Consider the following 18,936-nt stretch of genomic DNA (forward strand, 5'->3'; position numbering starts at 1 on the left):
GCAAGAGTACCCCCCTCAGGACCAAATTCACATGCCCCCTGAATGGGGCTCAAGCCCCAAGGCAAAAAACCTATCTTATATGCAATAGAATTTCCTTGGGCAAATCAAATGTAGGACTAAACCCACAACTCAAAAGCAACAGAAATTTCAAATTTGGAGGGAAATCGAAATATTTGAAATTCCATTTTTTAATATAAATTTCGAAAGAAAATACAACAGAATATTCCACTTGGCTTTACATGTGAGGGGAGACTAGGGTATGCCACATCGGCAATCTCTATATGGGCTTAAACAAGCATCACGCCAATGGTTTGCCAAATTTTCTACTGCATTACTTGATGATGGTTACACCCAATCCACAGCAGATCATTCATCATTTACCTATTCAGTTGATTCTTCATTTACCGCAATCCTTATTTATGTTGACACCATCGTTGTCGCTGGAAATGATCTCAATGCAATCAACACTATCAAAGCCTTCCTAAATGCTTGCTTCAAAATAAAAGATCCTATCTTTTAAAATTCCTTACAGGCATTAAGGTCACACGCTCGAATCATGGCATAATTCTTTCCAAAATAAAGTATACATTAGAGATCCTTGAAGATTGTAGTTTTCCTAGGCCTCGCCCTGCCAACTTTTCTATGGAGCAAAACTTGAAGCTCACTAACTCTAATGGAAGCACCCTTGCCGATCCAACTAGCTATTGCCGTCTCATTGGTTGTTTGATCTACCTAAGCATTACAAGACCATATATTGTCTATCCAATGCACATTCTACGCTAGTTTATTGATACGCCTCATCAACCTCATCTAGATGTAGCTCATAGAATTCTCCGTTACCTCAAAAACTCTACAGGTCAAGGCATTTTGCTCCATTCCTCTGGCAATCTATAACTCAATGCTTTTTGTGATTTCGATTGGGCCAGCCGCCCTGAATCTCTATGCTCCATTACAAGTTACTACATTATGTTTGGCACCTCTCCCATTTCATGGAAGTCCAAGAAGCAGTCCACGGCCTCCCACTCTTTTGCCGAAGCAGAATATCGTGCCATGGTTTCCACTTGTGAAGTAGCACAACTTTCATACCTTCTACATGATCTCCACTCACCACATTCTCAACTTGCTCAACTTTTTCTGACAATATGGCTGCTCAACACATCACTACCAACCTCATCTTTTATGAATGAACAAAACACATTGAGATTGATTGTCATGTTGTTCGTGAAAAGATTCAATCAAGTTTGATCCGTAGCTATAAAGTTTGGCTTACATCCAAATTATGAATTCTAGTAAACACCCAACACCCATTATCTTTGGCATTGGCCTTTTAGCTAAATGGAATGTCCAAAGCCCAGCTGGTGTGTATCACTCTCGTGATGCGATGTGGGCTTGGGATCAAGTCTTACCATAGGCAATCGATGCCTAATGCATTTAAAGGAACACTGCATCAAACATACCATGATTGATCATCAATCAATGCATCCACTCCTTTTGCAACTGGCAAAACTAAAGCACAATCCATTGATGTATTACCAAAAGTAAAAAGAAAGAGTTGATCCATCCATCAAAACAATACACTACATCCTTTTATACCAAAAGGGTGAGTGGAGTGTAAAGTCACTTCTCAATTTTTTTTGACATATTGCTTAAAAGTGCTTTTAGAACGCCATTGGACATAACCTAATTGTCATCCACACCATAGTACAATATAGCAGGCTGTATTAGATAATTTCCCAAATCAAATAAAGGGTGGTTTTAGATGTAAATCCCTTGATTCCCTCAAACAATATGTAAACAACAACAACTTCCGTATTGCTCAAAGTTTAGCCCTTGCTTGTGTTGTGAGCCAGCAAACAAAAGCTCTGTGTCACACTCAAAAAACAAAACAGAAAGGTAGAATAAAAGGAAAAGAAAAGAAAAATAGAAAAAAAAAAGAAAGAAAAGAAAAGAAAAGAAAGCAACAACCAATATATAATAATAAATACGGACATATCCTTGGGCTTTGCGGTACCTATATTTCCCTCTTCCGGCGGGAAACGATGATTTGGGAAAAGGCTTTCCCTCTCTTTAGGAGTTGAAATCTTTGAAAGCCCTAGGCATCATCACCAGAGAGAGAGAGAGGGAGAGGGAGAGGGAGAGGGAGAGGGGCTTGTCTTCCATGGCGTTGCTATCTCTCCACGAATTCAAGCACGAAGAAGAGGAAATCGACAGTGGTGGTCCGAGACGGTACGTTCCCCTCCTCCACGTCTACTCCGCCACGGATCCCTGCGTCATCACCCCCAGCGGATCCTCCAACGTCATGTCGAAGAAGGTCAAGGCCCGAAAATTCCACCCTTCCGCCGCTTCCGAATTTTTTGATTCCGACCACTCCGAAAAGAAGCCTCCGCCTCCTCCTCCGCCCCTCCGTGTCTACTACCGCCGCACGAAGAGACCCCGGCATTGCCCTGCAAATAAGCCCTCCCTTTTCGATTCTCTTGAATCAGGGTTGAAACTGGACGCTGATGGGATCGAAGGAGGAGAAGACCGTTTTGTTTCTGATGACGATCAGCCTGTTCTGGCCTTGGATTCGGTTAGGGTTGCGAGAGCCTTCAAAAAACGGAAGAATGCAGAGAAACAAGAGCTGGTCAATTTGGGGGTTATTAATTCAAGTCCCAATCTTGCTGGGCCCCAGCTAAGGGAAAGCCGAGTTCGGGAGAAGAGCAGCTCTGCTCGGATGAGGAAATGCAATTCATCTGATGAACAAAGGAAGCCAGACGGGCACAAGCATTCTTCTGGTTCTGATTTGGCAAAGAAATGGGTCGAGTAAGTTGCCTTTTTTCTGACAATATTTGGAATTGCATTTGCAAATTGTTGCGCCTGTTTTTTTTTTTTTTTGGTGTGTGTGTGTGTGTGAATAGAGCTCGCTGTTTGCATTGAATTGAGAATGCTCTTTTGGGGTAGTGGGGATTGCGCGCATGGTGTGTACTGAGAGTTTTTGCGCACATATCTCTCACCTTCCAATAGTACTGAGTGGGTAATATTAAGTCTTAACAAGCATTTCAGAATGGGTATTTGAAAATTCTCATATTGAATTGCTGGAGAGAGTCCTACTCACTGTATTTTAATGGTGGGCGATGATTTGCGCAATGTTTCTCAGTGCCACTATGCACATTGAAGTTGTGCCTCTTTTTCCTATTCTGAAAGATCCTTTGGATTCACAACTGAATTGTAAACATTCATCAAAATCAGAATAAATAACAAAATGCAATGACTTTTCATTCTATTCACAATGAAGGAGCTCAAAATTGCAGTTATACTCATTTCAAGTCCAACTTGAAAGCAATGTAATTGCAATTTGGAGCTGAGCTCCTTGGTGGAAATTTCCGCTGAGTTGAACTTTTCATTGCATTCATTTTCAATGGTCCATTCAAATGCAGCCTAAATGTTTGATTGAAGGCACACTGGACTAGTAAATTATGTCCACTACTGAAAGCAAATCATAATCTGATTCTAATGCAGGTTGGATTTGGAGCATTTTGATCCACAAGCAGTCATCGGCTTGAAATGCAAGGTGAGTCTTTCCTTGAAATTTTATTCATCCCTTTTCTTAACTCTTTCCATATGGAAGTAAATAGATGACAAGATTTAGATGCGGACCTTGCACATAAAGTTTAATATGGACAAATGCAGGTGTACTGGCCAAGGGACGATGAATGGTATGCAGGTTCTGTTGCTGGGTATAACTCAGAGACCAAGCAGCACCATGTATGCTTCTCTCACCATTCACATGCTGATCTAATTGTACCATGGATATGTTTTGATGCACAATAGAGTTGAATTGAGAACAATGGCAATGATAAAGGCTGATGTGTCCTATTATTTGAGACGTGGAAATGGCTGTCAAATTGTTGTTTTCTTTCAACTCCATCTTGAAAAGTATTGTGCGTTGATCCTCAATATGATCCTAAGGAAATTATGAATTGGTTACTTCATCTTTGTTGGATCAGTAATTGCAAATCAATTCAGTAGTGCATCCAAGTGCTATTATATGTTTTCATCTGTTTCATTGCTGAAAACTTTAAATTGGTAACATTTCTTTTAGCAAGTTCCTCTTCAGCTATCTCATATTGTGCCTCTTTTTTTTTGGCTTGATAAGCTGTCTTCCAAGGTTTCTGGGGCATTACAATTTACAATTGTACCATTTACATTTTGTTATATGTATATGTACATATGCATGCGTGTAAATCTGTCCGTGCATGGTTGCATAGATACGTAAGGTATATGCATAGGCATGTTTGTTCTTTGCATCTATGCATGCAATCGAAAGCCAGTTGATATTTTTCAGAACCAACTGCAGATTGAATACAAAGATGATGAAAATGAAAGTCTAGTCCTTGTGGATGAAAAGATGAAATTCTATATTTCTCGTGAGGAGATGCTTCATTTAAAGTTACAATGTAGCTCTCCAAACAAGGTGAAGAAAGGCCTGAATTATGACGAGATGCTTGTGTTGGCTGCTGATATTGATTACTGCCAAGATTTGGAGCTTGGGGATATCATATGGGCCAAACTTACAGGTTTGTCAGTGATTCTGCTATATAACTCCATGGTGCATTATTTATCATATTTTTGTTTTTCCAACACTTCTCAATTAAAGTCCATTTTTACATCCTTGATACTAAGCAATAAGCATGCCATATTTCATGGAACCACAACATGCACAATTTTCACTTTCTTGTTGTTGATTTTAGCTGGTACAGGGCTTTGATGATGATGATGTTGTCGTTATTGATTGATTCTATTATGTAGGGCACTGATTTGTTATCATATTCGATGGGTACTCAAATCAATAGAAGTCCATGAAGATTCATGAAGATTGAGACAAACATGGGTTTATTTGCACTACTAGTTTCTTATGCATTTTATTTTATGTTTCTATATAGGCAAACTAGTTTTTGCATCTTTGCAAGCTGCTCCTCTAATTGATGTCCCAATCTTTGTCAAGTAAGCCATTCATCTTTTCCTTTGCAACTCCCTAAACTCCCTCTTAATCTCAAATGGCATATGTTGATTGTTGAGTTCGAATTACATTATAATGTGGAAGCACCTGCTGTCGTATCTCCACCACCATCATTAGTAGGGTGATAGTAGAGAAATATGGGGAAGAAAACAGAGGATGAGACTGTCAAATTTATTGAAGGTTCCCAGTTTTCATGATGTGAAGGGACATTGTGGGGATGTGGGATAGATTGAATCAGTGGGGAAGATTTCTGCGAGAAAGGTTTAGTTGTGAGAAATGGTGAATTGATTCTTTTTTGGGAAAACTAATGGATTCGTAACAGTTCATTACCCATTAGATTCCCAAGGGTATACAAATTGGCCTGCACAAGACATATATCCGTGAAGGACTGTGGAATGGCACGGGGAAACTTTGTCATGGATCATCATTCTAAGAAGGAAGTTGAAAGATGAAGAGATGGACGATTTCCAGTCCCTCCATAGCTTGCTTTAACAAGGTACGACTTTCTCCCTCGACCGCAAACACTAGAACTGGGAATGGGATCTTTTCGGCAGGTTCATAGCAAGACACTTTGATGCTTATCAATCAATGAGAAGGTAAAGTATGCCAAATCATTGGAATTGCAGCATTTATGTGGTTAACAGTTAGACAAATTTTTGACAGTCGACAATCTGCAATGCTGTGGAATGCTCCTACCGAACAGATGTATTATGTGCAAAAGAAGCGAAGAAAGCAACCATCATCTGTTCCTTTACTGTTGGATTGCTATGGAGGCCTGTAACTCTTTTCAAGTAGAATTCAATGTGGATTGGTCTTTTTGTTCTTCTTTGGAGGTGCAACTTTTCAATTGGAGATCCCGTCCTCTTAGTGGTAGAGGCAAGACCCTTTGGTGCACGGTGACTTTTGCAAGGAGATTTGGAAAGAAAGAAATGCTAGAATATTCAAAGATATCCAGATTTCTGCTGCTGCCCTGCTGGATAAAATGAAAGGGGCGATTGCCGATTGGGACTTGGCATCTCCTAAGTCTGCAGGGCTGTTGACGCCATAGATTGGGAGAGAATGGACTAGTTTTGTAGTTTAATGTTCCTTCCTGTTATAACACTCCATTTATTTCGGCTAACTTGCCCTATAGTTTTTTGATAGTTTTCATTTGTTTTCCCCTGACTGTTTTCTTGGTTCTTTGAATCCCTCAAAAAATGTTTTCTCGCCTCTTTGTATTCTTCATGCTTCTTTTTATATATTCCTCTAGTTATTTGCTAAAAAAAAATAAAATCCTATTTACATATTCCATCCTCCAAAGACTTGAAAAGATGTTCTTCCATGATGCCATCCAAAAATACTTGGGAAGCAAATTTTATCTCTACTTGCATATGGAAATGTATTCAATAGTGTCTCCTTGTGGAGCCTTAAATGCTATGACAGCCTGATACAACATGGATACTGCACAAAATGTAGCATAAGTACAGCTTTTACACCTAGTATTTTAAGTATTGTAAACATACATTTCAGAGGTGTGTTGCCTATTTTGGAAATCTAGGTATCACATCTTAAAGGTGACATGCAGGTTTCATGTCATAGAAATAGTAAAAAAATGTCAAATAAACCCAGAAACCAGAGGTGATAAGAAAGCATTCCATTTGGATCAAGCATGAAAAGTGGCTTCTTTTAAGTGCCTTCTTTCACATTAAATGTATCTAAAGGAGTTGAATGCTAGGTAAAGCCAGATGACCTTGAAAGGGATCTGGAGCAATCCTTTTTTGAGTATGGATCCCAGCTTGAAGGACCACCACATCACGCATTTTGATGTTCATGTGAGTAGTGGCTTGCATGAAGCATGTTCTTTAGGGCCCATGTTCCTATCGACATCTTACTATTAAGATCCATATGTGAGTGAGTTCCAGAGAGACGTACTTGCATGACCAATATGGTACTTGTTTTCACGTTACAATGTTAACTTCACTACCTCACGCATCACCGGTGCATCACCGATACTTATGTTGTTCCTTATCTAGTATGGGAGACCTAAGGGATTTGAAAGATTTGGCTATCATAGATCATCATAGTAATAACAACCAATATGCCAATTACTTGCTATGATGGTTACAAATGGTTTTGACTGGTGACGTGCAAATGATTTGGGCTAGTTGCATCTATGACTTTCCATGATATATGTGACATTTGACAACAATGGCTTTATGGTGTGTTCCATCTTTCATATTCAAAATCCATTTGCTCTTATCCGCTCCTTTTGGCATGTACTTCCCTTGACCGATGCTCCATGTCTCAATTTTCTTTGATTTCCTTCCTGTTATGTTTCTTCTTGAGATTGTTTTTATTTACTTTCCTTCTCAATTCCCACAATTTCACTTGGAAAGCTAGCCTTTTAGTTGATTTAATTGGGAAAATCATCTTTCAAATTTTGTTTATAGGTAACACTACCCAGGATTGAACCCTGGATCATTCACACACACTAGGTATTCTCTACCAGCTCATCTAACAAGCGGTAGACGTGATGCTTGCTTAACAAGCCTCTTATCTGATTTTGTTGGGAAGGCACTTGGCTTAATAAAATTGCACTTCAGTTCTTATTCACAAGACTGTATAGGGTCTCGTCAAATCAAGGGGATTGCATCTCTTGTTGTTTTAACATGGAAGGGGGATGCTATTCCTTGTTCTCCAATCTTTTGAAGAGACCTCAACGATGAGGAGATTGGTGATTTCATAAGGCTTCAAGATAGGATGCATAGCTATTCTTTCTTTGGTAAATAAAGAAAGAGATGGAAGGGTGAAAATTCTAGGCTATTCTTTGTTAAGTCCCATTGTATGCCCAAAATATTGGAGGGATGAGCCAAGTTGTCTCTTTGGCTTATGCATGGTGTTATCTTGACCCACCCAGGGCAATTTTATGCAAAAGGAATATTTTTGACTAGTGATAATCTCTGATGGAGAATTATGATTATCACAAATGTGTGATCCCTATGTCTAAAAGACTTGGGGTGTAAAAATCAATTGTTCACGCACTACAATGTTGCTTCATTCCCATGGGGGAGATTTTTATCTCCCTTTTGTATTCCAGTTGGTAATGTTGGGGTCAATTGAAACCTTGTTCTTGGCCTAGAAATCGGGGCCTTTCCTAGTAAGGAAGAACATTTTATTGAGATTATCTTTGTTGTCTCACCTTCTGTTATTATGGAATTAACAATAGATCCTTCAAAAAAGTGGAGATGAACAACAAATCTCTTCACAACAAATTGGAAAGTAACTATGTGTTCTTTCGTAGAGTTGAAGGGAGGGTGTATATATGGGCCTTAGTGGTTATCCACTTTAAGGGTTGTAACTTCGATGCGTGATTGGATGTGCTGGAGGGATCTTCTTCCTATATTTGTGGAGAAGAGGGCTGATTTCTTAGTGCTTATCTTCCTCATTGTATCTCTTTTTTGGTTTCTTTATTGCTAAACTTTTAGTTGCTAGCCATTAAAAAAAAGTTGACATTGGGAAAAGGCTTTGTTTTGGGCAAAATAAATTTACATTTTTTTTTTTATAAAAAGTAAGTCATTTTATTAAAAAAGATCTTTTGAGAGTGGTTTGGATATAGAGATTGGTAGAATTGAGTGGAAGGTGGATAAAAAAAATGGATGGAGGGGTCAATTAATAATAGGGATAACTTGGAAATGATTGAGAGAGGCAAAGAGTGATTTTAACCCACTATTTAATCATCTACATGCACTGTTACTCATTTATTTAGAGATTCTAAGTTCTAACAATTTTAATCGAGGGTTTGCATTTTAGTCTTATTTATATACAGTATGCGGCACATGTAAATATATAGCTGTTTTCTCTCTCTCTCTCTTTTTTTTTGGTTCCATGAATTGTATTAAATTTGAACGATTCATTTTCCATTTTGACACTGCCATTTCTTTAATTGAACTTTTCACCTTTTAAAAAAAAATAAAATCTAGAATTGGAATTGAATTAAATGCAAACATTTGTTATACGTTTCCTTTTTTTTAGTTGTATGGTGTTTTGCTAACTATTGTATGGATAACCTATTTTGAAGCATTGGGGCATCACTTGTTGGGATTTGGTATCATTAGCGTTTGTAATATTGATATTTTTGGCTAATATTTTTGATGATACAAAACCCTTGGGAAGTACCCCAATTTTTTTGGTGTGGACGATATACTGATGATATATCGCATTGTATTGCCGATCTCACCGATGCAATGTGGTATAGGTATTGATGATATCGTCGATATAAGAGGGTTTCATTTTCTTAAGAAAAAAGAGAGGAGAATGAAAAAAAAAAACTTATGTTGCAATTCTTCCTTTGCTTCATCTCTCTCTCTCTCTCTGTCTCTTCTTTCTCTCTCTTCCTATTTTTCTCTCTTTTTCTCTTTTGTTGTCTTACGTTTGCGTTAGGAGACTAGTCGTTTCAAAATAAAAAGGGTGCTTGCGTCATTCATCCATGGTATTTAAAGGTTGGGCTCCACCGTGATGTTTATTAGAAATCCACCCCAACCACCTAGTGGGTCACCTAATGTTAGGCCCAAGGCCCAAAAGTCAGCCCCATCTGTGATTTAGGAGGACCAACCGATTGAAAATAGTATTCTAGGCAACTCTCACCCTCCAAACTGTTTCCCTTGGTGGACCCATGTGAATCACATTTGGACTTGATATTTGGGCCCCGTGCTTAATTTTTGTTGCGTCTTTTAATGGTTGGAGTGGATTTCATATAATCATCATGTGGGCCTTATAAGAATCAAGGGTGGACGTCTCTCTCCAAACCGTTTCCTTTGGTGTGGCACACTTGAATCACATCTCAGCTTGATTTTTTAGCCCTGGGCCTAACGTGAGATTACACATCTAATGGTCGGTGTGGATTTTACACAATGCATTACGGCGGGCCCCATAAAAAGTAAGGTTGGGCATCCTTGCTGAGAGGCTAATATATTAATTTCTTTATGGGACCCCTTATTTTTTTATAGGGCCCACCTTGATGTGTATGTGACACTTCAGGCATTTGATATGTAATCCCACATTAGGCCTAGGGCTAAAAAATCAGGCCGACCTGGGATTCGAGTGGTCCACACTAAAGGAAATAGTTTGGAGAGCAACATCCACCATTAATTTTTATAGGGCCCACCATGATGTTTTTATGAAATCCACTCCAACCATTAGATGCCACAACAAAATTTAGGTGTGGGGCCCAAAAATCAAGCCCAAACATGATTCACGTGGGCCACACCGAGGGAAATAAGTGTAGCGTGAGAATTGCCCTGTGCATTGTTTCCAGTCACGTGGTCCACCTGAATCATGGATGGGGCTTTTTTTGGGCCTGGGGTGTGCACTGTTTCCAATTGTGTGGTCCACCTGAATCATGGATGGGGTTAATTTTTGGGATCTGGGCCTAACATTGGGTGACCTACTTGGTGGGTGGATTTCACATAAACATCATGGTGTGGCCCACATAAGCTGCAAACCTTTAAAAAGGGGTTTTGTATGATAGTTTGGCATCACATGCCCAATGCACTAAGAAGTTGTACAAGGGTCACATATTAACTTAAATTCAACCAATTATATTGTGGAACCCACCGTTGCTAAGTCACAATCCCAAAATCAAATTGTTTGCATGATCCTGTTTGTTAATGTGGATAGTTGTTTGCTGAAATCGGACAATTGGATATTTTTCTTTCTTAACTGTCCAATATATGTCTACCAATCTTATCTGGGTGAGGAAATAAACCTAAATTTTGGGTTATGACTTATGAGCCATAATTTAATTTCAATTTCTTGTATGCCACTTGTGCAATTTTTAAAATTGATAGTGTTTTTATCCATATTTTCTATGATTTATAAATCATATGAATTAATTTTGAATATAATTGTTTCACTTCAGTCAAACAACTCATAAATTAGGACCTTATACAAAGGAAACCTATTATGCGCACTTGTTTTTTGTGATCTTTTGATTTGTAAGCATGTATTGATGTCTTTTTTAACATCCTTTGAAGTTTCATTGAAAAATTTGACTAATTTCCCAAGGTTTCCCTATGTTTCCTAAAAACAATGATACATCCGATGATGCGATAACCGATATGTTCTTGTATCCCAAGGGTGTGATACATCTGTTGATAATGATACGAAAAAACATTGGATATCATTTGTTTGGATATCTCATGGTGGAATGGGAGGGAGGGAGGGAGGCGAGTAACACACACACATGGGAGGGAAGAGGCTTCTTTCCATGCTTTATCTGATGAGAAAAAAACGTTGGGTCAAAAGTCAACTTACTCCTTGGGCATAAATAAACTGAGTGCGTCTTATGGGTGACTTGATTTCATGCGCACACCATTGTGGGGCCCACATAGCTTGACAACACCATAACCTTATGTGTTGTTGATTGTATAGGATTATTTCCCGCATATTACTAATATATTGACCTGGATTGACAGATTCATGGTGTCTCTTGAATGGTTGAACAAATACCCTTTGATCCAACTAAAGGGCTTGCCTAGATCAATTTCTAATCATAGGCTGATTCTCCTCTTTATTACACACGATAGTTGGGGACCCAATCTTTTCAGGTTTTAATTGTCGTGGCTCGAGGTTGAAGGTTTTCATGACCTCATGGGGGAATGGTGGAAGTCTTTCCAAGGTCACGAGGAGCTTGTATCTTTGTTGCATCTGAAGCTGAAATACCTTAGAGGGAAGCTCAATGTGTGGTGCAAGGAGGTGTATGGGGAGAGGGAAGCTGAGACATCAAGCATGGTTGAGGAGATCCACGCTCTTGACTTTAAGGAAGAAGGTCACGTGATGTCTAAAGAAGATAGGAATAGACGAAGTTTGTTACTTAAAGAGTATTCTAAACGTTTAAAAGAAGATGAAATTAAATGGCGACAACGCCCACGAGCTCTTTGGCTAAAGGAGGAACATAGAAATATGAGGTTTTTTTTTTTTTCTCTCCACAATATAGTTTCCGCTAGAGCCAGAAACAACAAAATATATGTTATATCGGTTAATGATGAAATATTTGAAGAAAAATCCTAGGTATGTAAAGCCATAGTTTCATTTTATGAGAAGATTCTTTCCTAGGATTCTTGGGCTAGACCTTAGCTGACTTCCTCCCCTTCGCCTCTCTGTTGGAGGATTTTGCAAATTAGTGTGAACGTCTGATTACAAAAGAAGTTAAGGAGGTTATGGACAACCTAGGTTAGGATAAGGCCCCGAGGCCGGATGGTTTTTCATTGTCATTCTTTCAAGTGTTTTGGAACATTGTGAGAGGTGATGTTCTAAATTTTGTCAATGAGTTTTTCTCTCATGGCCATCTCCATTCGGCGTACGGTGAAACGTTTATAGCTCTCATCCCAAAGAAGAAAGGAGTTGAAAATATCAAGGATGATAAGCCTCATTGGAAGTCCCTAAAAGATCATTGCTAAAATCCTTGCCTTGTGGTTTCGGAATGTCATACGTAATATTATTTCAGAATGTCAAGGTGCTTTTATGGGGGGTCATCAGATTTTGGACAATGCACTTCTAGCTCATGACTGTCTTCACTCCAGATTTAGAGGAAAAAAGCTAGGTATCATTTGCAAGCTAGATATTGAGAAAGCGTATGATCATGTGGAGTGTGACTTCATCGACTACTTGCTGAAAAAGATGGGCTGTGGTGATAAGTGGAGACGTTGGATGCAGATTTGTCTCCGTTCAGATACGTGTTTGGTACTTGTGAATGGAGCCCCTAAAAGCTTCTTCAAACCTACTAGGGGTCGGGTGATCCACTCTCCCCTTGTTTTTGATCGTGACGGAAGCTTTCAGTCGGATGCTATCAAGAGGGCAACAATCCAACCTCATAAGCAGATTTAGAGTTTTCAATCTGGTAGCGCCTCTCTCCCACCTTCAATTTACAGACGATACTATTACTTTTTGCGATGCAGAACCATCTATGGTAGATAATCTTTGTAAGATCATTGTTTGTTTTGAGGCAATTTCCGACTTGAAGATCAATTTGAGGAAGAGCGAGATTCTGGGCATTCATCTCTCCAAACAAGATACTTCTTTTTATGCTTTGATCTTCGGTTGTAAGGCGGGATCCGTCCCCTCCTCTTACATAGGGTTGTCGTTATGCGTGGGGAAACCAATTACTCATCTTTGGGGTAGGGTTATTGGGAAAATTGAGAAGTTTCTCTCTTAATGGAGGAGTCGATGTCTCTCCTTGGGTGGGAGGTTAACTCTCATTAAGACAACCTTCTCCAACATGCCACTTTACTTCATGTCTTTGTTTAAATGTTGTGCTTCAGTTCGGAAGAGATCAGATAAACTCAGAAGAGATTTCCTATGGAAAGGTGCGGAAGATAGTAAAAAATTTCATCTCTTAAGGTGGGAAGAAGTCTGCAAACCTCTTAACGAGGGAGGAGCTGGGGTGAAGAATCTTCTCTGTATGAACAATGCTCTTCTTAGGAAATGGCTTTGGCGGTTTGGCACAGAGCAAGGGTGCTTTTGGAGGGAAACGATTGCATCCAAATATGGGCTACAGATGAGGGGATGGGAAATCAAGGAGACCTCCTTATACAAGGTTTCCAATTCGGTCTTTAAGAAAGGCATATCCTTCTCACTCGAAAATGGGACCCAAGTTAGATTTTGGGATGATGTGTGGTGTGGTGATGTCCCTCTTGCCCAAACCTTTCCCCCATTCCAAATATTCTAGTGGCAAACTGTCTCTCCTTCAATGGACCCGATGTCTGTTGGACTCTCCCATGTAGAAGGGACCTTTTAGACCAAGAGGTGGAAGAGTTTACTTGGCTTCTTGATAGACTTTGCTTCTTTCCCCGTCTGGTGGTGTGGACGAAATGATATGGCCGCGGATACTTCTAGCCGGTTTTCGGTGAGATCCTTCTATAAGATGATGAGTTATGATGCCTTTCCCCTTAAGGTTGCGGCTTTTGCGTGGCTTGTAGGACAGAAGAGGGTCCTCACGATCGATAACCTTCAAAAGCGCTCACTGGTTATTTTGAATAGATGCTGTCTTTGTTTGAATGTTGAGGAGGTAGTGGATCATTTATTTATCTCATGCCCCTTCACCTCCTAGGTGTGGTCGCATGCCCTCTCTTCTTGGCCCATGCCAAGCAACGTCTGGGATCTTCTTTGGGTTTGGCATAGGGAAGGGCTTTGAGTCAAGGACGAAACCCATCGGCACAGTTATCTTCCAATGGTTTGGTGGGCAACGTGGACAGAAAGGAATAGAAGATGTTTCCAAAACTCTTCCCTGTCTATTGAGGCGGTTCTAGCAAATGTCTTAGCGTTTTTTTCTGATTAGGGGTCTCTTGTAAAGCCTCCAGGATGACGAGTGGGTTTTTTTTTTTTTTTTTTTTTGTTTTGTTTTGTTTTGTTTTTGTTTTTGGTTGTTTGCCGAGCTTTGGGTCCCACCTTCTTTGGTGTTTTTTCCTCGTCTTCTTTTCTTGTCGGCTGTTGCTGGCAGGCCTTTAATAAATCTCCATTTACTCTTTAAAAAAAGTGTTATATATTGAGCTGTGTCCAAGGGTGTTGCACATGTAAGCATCAATGCGGCAAGAAATATATGGTGTTATGTCCTCGTTATATAGATTAAGGTTGCATGTCATGCAAAACTGTGATGAGAATATGCACATTTAATGAAAGAGGAAATGACTGGAAATAATGATATTTCCTAGTATTTATAGTGCGGACCCAGCCCCCAATTTCAGTTACATTCACCTGAATTCTGAATTGAAGTGATAGTTCCATTTTGAAGTGTAGAACCTGAATATTAATGTTGAGGAAGAAATTAGAGTTAGGTTCCTTTGTCTTCATTAGGCTGATAAGTTCAATTTGACAGTGCATCCAAGCACACCATCAATATTATTCCACGGGCATTGAGGAGGAATATCTGAATATGGCTCCTTAGAGATTAGGTTGTAGATCATACCTTGAATTTATCTTGTGCTAGGAATTTCCTTTAGTAACATTTTCATTATTGTGCCAGCTAATTCAGTTTCCAAAGTATGTTTTGGACAATCATTATTTATTGTGCAATCTTTGTACCTTCTTAATCCACTATTCTTTGACTTGTATATAAATGCGTACTCGTATGAAAGGAGTTTATGCTCATAGGAGTACTGGTTTGGCTGAGTTTATGACATACTCAAGGAGTTACTATTACTATTTATCTTTTTGTATCTTCATTGTTCTTATATTTAAATTTGTTCAATTTAGCACCTTCATGGCAATCCATTGTGGTGATTAGTGATGTCTTTTACAGGGCATGCCATGTGGCCTGCTATTGTTGTCAATGATTCACATATTGATGCAAAAAGGTGTCTAAAGCCAAGGTTGGGAGAGAGAGTTCCTGTGCAATTTTTTGGGACCCATGATTTCGCAAGGTCTGGTATTACTCTGAAGTTGTTGGTGCTCTGGTCTGTATATAGTGTTTGGTGTTTTCCTTAGGTTGATATTGAGAGGATTATTATCCTAAAGTTGGTCAATTTTCGGTGAGCCAATGCTATTATTGATACTTTTGAAGGGCATTGTATACTTACATCCTTGTCTTGTTTTGTCCAGGATCAATGTGAAACAGGTCATTTCATTTCTCAGAGGCCTCCTCTCTTGCTACCATTTGAAGTGCAGGCATACACGTTTCAAGCAAAGCTTAGAAGAAGCAACCATGTATGTATACGTTTAGAAATGAAAATGCTCTTTATGCACTTGAAGAAAGTTAATCTTTGTATTGAAAAGTGCTCTTTTCGCTCGTTGCATTATTATTTTCTTTATTACCTTCATCTTGTTATCTTCTGGTTTATGAGCAATCAAAAGTTTTACTGCCAATAAAACTGAGGGAGGACTTGTTGGGTAGTGCTAGGCTGCAATGCCAAGAGCAAAGGTTCTTCAATTGTATGAAATTTCAGGAAGTAGGATGTTTTGGACTTTAAATCTTTGGAGGGACTTTAGTGACAAGCAGATGGTTGATCTCATTGACTTATTGGTAGGTTGAGGAGGATTATTCTTCACTGTGGTGAAGAAGATAATAGGGGATGGTGATTTGAAGCTTTGAGGGGTTTCCGCAGGTTGAGGAAGAAACCACTGTAGTGCAGACGGCAGATATATGGTTGTATTTGGGTCCTCCAAGCTTTGGGAGGCCCGACATGTTGAGTAATGCAAGATGGAATGATTGCAAGAAGTCTGCGATGAAGATGTGGTCCCCAAAAGCCCAAGTTGTGGGTCCTGTGGTTCCCCTGATGAGCCTTACTGGTTGAGTTGTCCTTAGAGACTTTTAAGAGATAAGAACCCTTTGTGCAGTTTCAACTTGATTCTTTGGAGTCTTTATTTAGTAAAGATTTCAAGAGCTTTTATTAGGAGTCTAGAATTAGGTCTCTTTGGTTGTCCATAGCATTCTTTTAAAACCCGGACTGGATTACACCGGAATTGCCCAATAAAACGGGCTGGTCCATACAAAACCCCGTGTTTGAGTGCTACTTGCTCCAGGTGGATGGCTTTCCTGGTCCAAATGCCAAACTATCAGAGCCAAGCAATTTTGGGAGACCTGGTTAGGTTGTGGCTATTCGCTGTATGATTTGTCATTTTTTTTTTAAAAAAAAATAATTTAAAAACTATATAAAATATAGATAATTTCAGTAAGCAAGGAAAATGTAGCTCAAAATTTATATTTACTAATTAGTAATCTGGATTAGAATTCTACTTCCTAATTACTAATTCTAGTTGGTATCTAACAATGTAGAAATTGCTAATGTTATTTTGATTCATTATTGGAACTTGAAATTGAAGTGTTTAAATAGTAAGGTAGTAACTAGTAATTTATATTTGAAATTTTGTATTGCTTACTACTAGTATATCTTAATTATTAATTAGTAATCTTCAGGTTCTAATTTTCTTTTCTTAAAATTTATTTGAGAAAAAATTGGCATATTTTCTTTGGTAACTGTCGTGTACACGGGCTGATAACATTCAAATCTTCCCACATACCCCGCAACACCAAAATAATACTTGTTACACTCTTATCCCCTTGTCGAAATGCAAAAATGTTTTGGAGCAACTCATATATATGAGTCAAAATCTTCTCATTTGAATAAATCTCTTTCAAAAATTTCCACACTTCTTTTGCTGTTTAAAAAAAAAGATAACAAGTGCACTAATATGCAGTTCCATGCTATTCAACAAAAGAGCTCTAATTTGAGCATTTTTTGCCACCCAATATTCATAATGTTTTTGAGCTTTTATCAGGCTTTGGGATGTTATGTACTTTGATTTCCTTCTTGTAAAAAGTACTTCTACGGATGTGGTCCATTGTAAATAATTTGCACCATTTAGTTTGGCCAATGTAACTTGAAGATTCATCGACTTGTATGAAGGTGGAAGATTACCCTTAACATCATTCTTGACATACATATTTAAGGAAAAGAAGAGATCAAACACCTGGGGAAGAACTTGAACTCACCGAGTACTTGTTTTAAGAAAAGAACAGATTAATGATCACCCCCACACACGTAGGGGCCGATTGATGATGAATAGGGGGAACCTTTTACTTCTATTCATGATCTCTGTAACTCCACTTGATCTTCAAATCAGACCATAGATGCACAATGACCTACTCTAAACCACCGAAATGGCTATATGCGAAAGCAGGCCACAAACATACTCATGAGGCACAACTACACAACCAAACTGTATGGTGGTTGAACAACAAATAAAGGAGATTTCCATAGATCAGCCCCACAATGATCAAAACTTTTACGTTATGCCACATAATTGGTGATCTCTTCACCTGCAGCAGATTTTTTTTTTTTGATTGATCACTTGAAGCAGAATTGAGGACCAGACCACTAAGTAGTAAACCATATGGAATCACACCAAAGGTATCTAGATGAATCACACTGCTAGATTCTAGAAGAGTATCTCTCCTTGGCTAGAATGCTTTTGTAGGAAAACCAAAAAAGTTAACTGTATTCATTTGTTCAAATAATCAACATTGTTTAGCTAAAGGTGTAACTGTATTAAATTATTTTATTTTTTGTATTTTTTTTTTCAAACAATCAACGTTGTTCTAAGCATATAGCCTGGTGGCTTATTTATAGGCTCCATTAAAGACTCTGGAAAGAAGTCTCCAGAACCTTGACTTGCTTTCTATTGGTCTTTAAAGAAACATTGTCCTAACTCAGCTTGCAGATAAGCTTCCAATCCAAATAGTGAAACTAAATGTAAATAATCCAAACCTGCTAAAACTGCACATATAGCAATCGTATGGACTGTTGGGACTGTATGATCTGTACAAACCCTCCAAAGAGGCCCCACAGCTTGTTTGTAAGGATTGTAAGGGTCTGCGGCTTGACTAGTGGGGCCCACAGTCCCACCTCTCATCAATCAACGCAATCCAAATCGATCTATGGTCCCACAACCCAATCAGGCTGAATTGGTCCTGATCTGTCATCAAATTCTTTACCTGGTCCAGTTCATTGGTTGGCTGGGTATGGACCCTTGATGCGGTCCAGATCTTCAATTTGGATGTCTGGATAGGCTGGATCCCAACCTGAATGGTTGGATAGGCTCAATTGTTCATCTGAGATACCTGTCTTGATGACACATTTCTGGGTTATAATCTTTGACAATTTATTTCTATTGCATTAGTAAAAATTGTTTAACTTTTGTGTGTATGGTTATCTTATTTGGCATTTTGGATGGCTTTTACCAGGTACCTCCGTGAAGGAAAACTTCCATACAGAATGCAAAAGCGGCAGAAGGGCAATAAGGCTGATGATGATGAGAGTGCAAGTGGGGAGGATGAGGGAATGCCAGATTCTAGTGAAGATTATACAGGAGACGAACGCACACAGAAATGCATGACGTCTTGCCCATTTGAAATTGAAGATCTTCGTGTTGTGAACCTTGGTCATTTTCTGAAACCTAAGTTCACT

The 18,936-nt window shown here is 38.9% G+C and overlaps 1 protein-coding gene across 6 annotated transcripts in view; it reads left to right on the plus strand.

Annotated features, from left to right (window-relative positions):
- The first annotated feature begins 1,918 nt into the window (after positions 1-1,918).
- Positions 1,919-18,936, plus strand: part of LOC131246442 (histone-lysine N-methyltransferase TRX1-like) — a 72,316-nt gene continuing 55,298 nt past the window's right edge. For 3 of the 6 annotated variants that reach the window (XM_058246580.1, XM_058246581.1, XM_058246583.1), the window contains exons 1-7: positions 1,920-2,802; positions 3,499-3,550; positions 3,670-3,744; positions 4,337-4,556; positions 15,273-15,393; positions 15,572-15,676; positions 18,714-18,910. In XM_058246580.1, the coding sequence (XP_058102563.1) occupies positions 2,159-2,802; positions 3,499-3,550; positions 3,670-3,744; positions 4,337-4,556; positions 15,273-15,393; positions 15,572-15,676; positions 18,714-18,910 (1,414 nt within the window). In that variant the 5' untranslated portion in view covers positions 1,920-2,158. Of the gene's footprint in view, positions 2,803-3,498; positions 3,551-3,669; positions 3,745-4,336; positions 4,557-15,272; positions 15,394-15,571; positions 15,677-18,713; positions 18,911-18,936 lie in introns of all 6 variants that reach the window. The other 3 variants (XM_058246582.1, XM_058246579.1, XM_058246578.1) reach the window with 3 other exon arrangements.

Source organism: Magnolia sinica, chromosome 5, assembly GCF_029962835.1.
Source record: "Magnolia sinica isolate HGM2019 chromosome 5, MsV1, whole genome shotgun sequence".
Lineage (NCBI taxonomy): Eukaryota > Viridiplantae > Streptophyta > Magnoliopsida > Magnoliales > Magnoliaceae > Magnolia > Magnolia sinica.